The sequence below is a fragment of the Cataglyphis hispanica genome, chromosome 4 (genome assembly GCF_021464435.1).
Source record: "Cataglyphis hispanica isolate Lineage 1 chromosome 4, ULB_Chis1_1.0, whole genome shotgun sequence".
Classification (NCBI taxonomy): Eukaryota; Metazoa; Arthropoda; class Insecta; order Hymenoptera; family Formicidae; genus Cataglyphis; species Cataglyphis hispanica.
In genome coordinates this window covers 9,518,816-9,524,859 of record NC_065957.1, presented here as the reverse complement: position 1 = coordinate 9,524,859, position 6,044 = coordinate 9,518,816, and the positions used below count along the sequence as shown (strand labels likewise).

General features: G+C 34.6%; 1 protein-coding gene and 1 long non-coding RNA gene across 3 annotated transcripts in view; one reads left to right on the top strand and one right to left on the bottom strand.

The window, feature by feature from the left end:
- LOC126848655 (uncharacterized) overlaps window positions 1-2,884 on the top strand; it is a 37,795-nt gene extending 34,911 nt beyond the window's left edge. The window contains exon 3 of the long non-coding RNA XR_007687291.1: window positions 2,786-2,884. This is a non-coding gene — a long non-coding RNA (uncharacterized LOC126848655). The remainder of the gene's footprint in view (window positions 1-2,785) is intronic.
- LOC126848642 (heparan sulfate 2-O-sulfotransferase pipe) overlaps window positions 1,271-6,044 on the bottom strand; it is a 28,358-nt gene continuing 23,584 nt past the window's right edge. Inside the window, exons 3-8 of one of the 2 annotated variants that reach the window (XM_050589664.1) lie at window positions 4,982-5,052; window positions 3,766-3,975; window positions 3,139-3,218; window positions 2,762-3,043; window positions 2,341-2,495; window positions 1,271-2,058 (exon numbers count right to left, since the gene is read on the bottom strand). In XM_050589664.1, the coding sequence (XP_050445621.1) occupies window positions 1,883-2,058; window positions 2,341-2,495; window positions 2,762-3,043; window positions 3,139-3,218; window positions 3,766-3,975; window positions 4,982-5,052 (974 nt within the window). In that variant the 3' untranslated portion in view covers window positions 1,271-1,882. Of the gene's footprint in view, window positions 2,059-2,340; window positions 2,496-2,761; window positions 3,044-3,138; window positions 3,219-3,765; window positions 3,976-4,981; window positions 5,056-6,044 lie in introns of both variants that reach the window. The other variant, XM_050589663.1, reaches the window with a different exon arrangement.

The following is a 6,044-nucleotide window of genomic DNA, read 5'->3' as shown; positions in this document are numbered from 1 at the left end:
TTTTTTTGTTTTGTGATCAAAAAAATTTGTCTTATATTATATATATATATATATATATATTCTTAGCTTCATCTTATATTTTTATCCTCATATTAGAATTAAGTTGAAAAATTAGTGTAAAAATTAAATTAAGTATAAAACAGTGAGATATTTTTGAACCCTCGTTTTTTATATATGAAAAAAAAAACTGACTAAAAAAAATATATAAAACTGCTTTCAAGATGGATAAATTATGGATTCATTTTCATGTTGCATCATTAAATTTCACTTACGATTTCGTCTAATTTGAAATGGAAAAATTTATATCCAATGTACCAGAATACTAAATGATGAATAATATTTCTTGGCTCACCAGTTAGAAAATGTAAACATTTAAAACGCGCGCACAAATATCACGGTTTGCGTGTTCACGAGTCTCGTTTTAGAGATTCTCAAAATAAAAGTAACACTATATATATATATATTCCCGCACTTGTGATGCGAATTATTTCATCGGATGGAGGAGTGCGATTTGGCACGTACGCTTCATTCGAACGATACAGATAGACTTCTTTCGATACTGAAAAAATATCAAGTTAACATTTACCAAAGTATTTCAAAGTATTATCAGCGAGATCGTAGATTTTAAAGTTGATATTTAATCCATGAACAGGTGTGACTTGATAACGATAAAAGCTATCGTTGACAACAGATCCTTGAACGGTAAGACAACGCGAGAGGAGTGTTCGAAAGGTGATTCGTTTTTTTTTTTCTTTTAAATGGCAGCGTTTTATTCCAAATAATCGATGAAAGTACAAATAGTGTGTTATACATTTTCTCTTCACAAAGCGCAAATACTCTAAATGTTTAACCTGCATAATTCCTTTCTATTATCGTAAGTAACTCCGCGATTAAAAGTATCCTGGTTTTATCAGTCTTTGCGTCGTTTTTTCATCACTGACCCAAGAGAAATCATTGCGAAAACGCTACACTTCGATCGCTGTGAAATATATATGCCTAGAATGATAAATGCGTTCCAAATTCGCGTATAACTCGCGCGTGATTCCTATTAAAAAAAAATATAGCAACATGACGTCCGATCGCAGAAACCATGTGGCACTCGTTGAGAGCGTCTCTATTTCTGGATTGCACGTTGCGCACACACATCCACGTCACACAATATAATCTTTATATAAAACGAGAGTCCTTCCTTCTCCTGAAATTTTGCAAACATTCAATGCTAAATGTACATCAATCTTTCTCATCTTCCTTTAACATGAGTCTATCAAGATCCTCTGAAATGGTACTGGATCATTACAATGATAAAGAGATTTAATCATTCTCTTTTTTCTTTTTCTTCATAATTTGATAATGTCATGAGATTTTGCTCCTTCATTAAAATTTTTTTAAAAAATTGGTACAGTGATCGCCAAGGAAGCGAATCGAAGGGAACAAATGTATATTTCCTTCTTTGTCTTTATGGAAAAGTTATTTTAATTAAATCTTTGATAATTAAATCTTTGACGTTATAAGCTCCTTATTTCGGCTCGAAATAGTCATTATTGGGATTGCGATTTCGATAATATCGTAATAAATTAATAAAGAACACAGTATTTTTCGCGAAATATTAATCGGGAAGTTATTATAGTCTCTTTCTCTTACAAATAAAATATTATTTCTATATCATTCGATATCCAATCAAATTCTCGTAAATTAATAATCCTTCGAAACTAATTATCATATTTGTTTTGTGCAAAGCTTTAGCGAATCACTCTAATCAATGCACTTATATCGAGAGATACGTCCTTCTTCGTAATGCTTTTTGCACGTCAACCTTTTAATAAGTACATTCGTGCATATCAATGGACGGAAGATATTTTTTATAAAAATTGTTGCTTCCCAATCACAGAACATCGGACGGCAATTTGAGAGCTCTGTATTGTCTGTAAAGTCGTTGCTTGCAAAACTGGTAGAATTCGACTTCGCGAGTAAAGTTGTTGCGCACCAGATTCTTCACCTCCTCGCTGACTGGCGGTTTGAAGAAGTTCCGGTTGATCCTTGTAAACGAATTTATTTGATCTGCGTGAAAGAAATTGAGAAACATTATATACGATCGAAATAACGTAATGATAATTTAATTCTGGCAATTTATAACAATTTATAACATACATAAAAATATCAAGATATTATTAGTACTAATAATTACTATTGTATACAAGATTCTATTAAAATGTTTTAAACTTTTTAGCAGCGTATCCTATTAATTGTAATTGTAAAATAATATTGTACAAACGTAGCTATACGTAGTACAAATATCGCATACTCATCGATGACGTTTAATTAAAATAATTGATTATTTACCATAATAAACATTGGTGGCTCCCTGGAAAAACCGTGGTATGTAATTTTCCAGCACCGTAAGAGTCATGTTCATGTCCTCCAAGACACCAACCACCGCATAATGCTTCTCCACCGCCAATTTAGCTCGCTCCAGGGCACCCACAGTGTTAAAAGGACTTAAAAAAAACAAGTATATTAAATAATGTCACATGTTTATATATATATATATATATATATATATATATATATATATCATCCTGATAACTATAAGAATTAAGGAGTATTTTGAAATTCATCAAAGTATATTATTAATTACATTATTTTAATATGTATATTATATTGTATTTATTTAATATATTTGAAAATTATTTGCATTATTGTGACGTGTGTGATTTAATTATTTACCTAGAGATAAATTTTTGATATTTTACGATATTCTTACGTGCATTTCTCGCTGTGTCCACAGAAGAAGAGCGTCTGCCTGCGATGATCGCCGATACCTTCGTGGACCTCGCCCTCCAGATATCTGCACTCTCGATCACCCTTAAGGACGCACGACTCGAAGTCCTTCTTGAGCCAATTGGGATCGGGTAGCGGCAGATCCGGAAAGATCTGCTTCCTCTCCACGTAATACCACGGCGCTCTTACATAATAATACCAGGATATGACCCTCTCCACAGGATCGCGGACCACGTTGATGTAAATCGGCTCTGGCAGATGGAATCTGACGACGAGGAGAGACACAAGGAAAGTAGTGAGTAGAAAATGGTGAGTGGTAGCAATCATTCAAATTGCCTAGGCTAATCTCGTGGCACTCACTCTGTGAAGTTAGTAAAGCAGACGTGCTTTACGTAGACAGACGGCTCTGAATAGCTGCTGACCATCCTGGCGAGATGGAGCTGAAAATGTATACAAGACAAAGTTAATTCAAAGTTATGTACAAATTATATTGCGAAAAGTAATAAATCTTTTATTGTTATTTTTCTTATTACAAGCTTACAGTTCTTGTAAATAAGAAGAAATCTTTTTACGCAAAGATCTAGGCAAGCATCAACTTGAACTCTCGCTCTAAATCGCACATGCGGATTCTATTTTCTCTCGTAATGACAAGATACACATCTGCCCGCAGATCGATACTCTCTTATCTTTATCGTTCTTCGACAGGTTTCTTGGCAGGTTTTTATATAAAAAATAAACGCCACGTTTCTTCTCTCCCTTCATAATTTTATCATGAAAGACCCGCGGCGAGCACGAGGAAGTACAAGAAGAAGAGACGGAACCGTTAGCGCGTGAATCACTTGATCGGTCCGAGTATCGTCGTACTTTTTTATCACCATGTAGGGCTCGACGGGATTATAAATTAAGATAGGTAATTACTACGCGAACGTCGCTGCGCGATTGATGATAATTGATTGGGGCCCCTTCTGGCCGGGGGTCGTTCGTTACCTGTTCGATCGGCGCAAGACGTATGGTCTCGACTCGCTGCACGCGGTCCCTGTTGAACGAAAACGCGTTCCTTATCGATAGCCTCCTCAGCAACTCCATGAAGGTCTGCGAGCCGACTTTCGGCACGCGATTGAAGAACAAGACCTGCCGGTCGGCCCTTCTCGTATTGTTGAGGGCTTCAATGTTGAGCACCTCGTACTGTTCGTCATACTAGAAAAATCGTTAATATTTTAGCGCATCAATACTTATATTATTTAATTTAAAAAATAAATGATTTAATTTTTCTCTATACTCGACTGAATTAATATTTAAATATAATTGTCATAAAATTAATATCTCAATATTTAAATATAATTATTCATGAATAAAATTATATATATATATAAGGCGGCATATCGAAATGTCAAAATAATCTTTCAAAAACGCGCAAATGTAAAGGAACATCTGAGGAACAGAAATTGAAATGCGGAGAATGTTGCGGAGATATAATTTACCGACGACTTTAACCACTCATTTTCGGCGCCGACCCGTCATTATCGGGGATTCGCGTTCCCCGCGAAAGAGAGAACATATTGTTTTGCGCGGGACGTTTCCGATTCCCTCTCGTTAGATAACGATTCGTGTTATTAGCAAGTCATTCCGCGGCATAAGGCGAACGAAGGTAAAGGTGCTTTAGCGCAAGTGTAGGCAAGGCAGATACAAGAGGCCAGCTGCCCGCGTCGCGAATTGCTGATACCCAGCAGCGCGGTAATAAGATCCATTCTCTATCTCTCTCTCTCTCTCTCTCACTCTAGTCTCGCGTATCTTTCACGTATATTTTCGCCACTAGCAGTTGTGCATCGATCGATGTATTTTCTTTTTTTTTTCTCCGGCGCGAAACGCATGCTGCATGCTAATTTATCAGATCGAAGCGTCGCAAAAATTAGCGCCTACACATGCGCGTACATATGTATGAGCGAAACGTGTCTCGTTTCCGCTTCATTAAGATGGGATGTAAGAGAAAAAATCGCGCAATTTTCATAAATTAGATAACAAAAGTCATTAAAGGGAGTAATAAAAGGCTTCTTAATTATAATAATTGTAATGCGAAACAAAAATGTCATTATCGTTCATTGATGATTTCATCTAAGATTCTTCCCTCTAAGTTCTGGATTATTAAGTACATACAAAGTAATTCTTTGCTATATATATATGAAGTAATAATTGCGCTAATTACCTTCCCCGTAACAGTACGCTGCACATTTGAGTAATGAATGATTCCGCTTGGATTGGAATCCGTTTGAACGCCTTCTGAAAACATAGCACAGCATCGTTAATAATGATTAATATATCCTGATAATTAAATTAATTAAAACGGCGTCATAATAACTGTGTAAGAAGGATATATCGAGAAATTCAATTTTTTCAGAAATTTATTTGAAAGAAATTAAATTTATCAGAAATTTATTTGAAAGGTGAACAACGGACTTTAGTTTTTCCATAACGTGGCCGAATTTTTTTTTTTTCTTGTCTCGCGGAGAAAACTGCGGATGGATTTGTGTTGTGTCATTGAAGAAAAATTGTCTCTGCGCGGAAGTGAACGACGAACTTCGTTTAACGTTTGATGGACAGCCACGTCACGCGAGTCAGCGAATGTCCCGAGATTCCCTGCCTCCGTCGTCACGACCACGTGGGAAATTGCGTGCGTAATGACGGGAGATCTCTAACTGAGACACACGTACAGCTTCGCTTTAGAGAACATTCGTATAGCGTAAAATTCAAAAATTCCTTAAAAGTGCCTTAAAATCTCTTGGAATCCCTCGGAATTTATATTCTAGTTTATTAAAAAGCCATACTCCAATTTATCAAAGTCTTATATATACGTGTCGTTGACTCGATGTTTCAATGTTGCTATTTAATTTTATATTTGTTTTCAGTTATAATAATTTTTATTCGTATACGGAGTAAATTATTATTGTAAATATAGTAAATTATTATTGTAAAAATTACAACATAATTTTTGTAATCGTAAAACATACTAACATATAAAATATTACACACATAATATTTTTATTTGATAACATATTTCATATGTATTATATTTTACAAAGAAGTATTTATTCAAATTTTTCGATGCATAAATAAATGCATAATCGTTAACAAACAATAGAATAAATACATTGTAGCAATATAAATATTTCATACATTCAAATATTTTATACATTTATAATTCTTAATACCGTTACATTCTAGCTTTACAACAATGTTGTAAAAGGCAATATATTTTTCATGTAATTTGT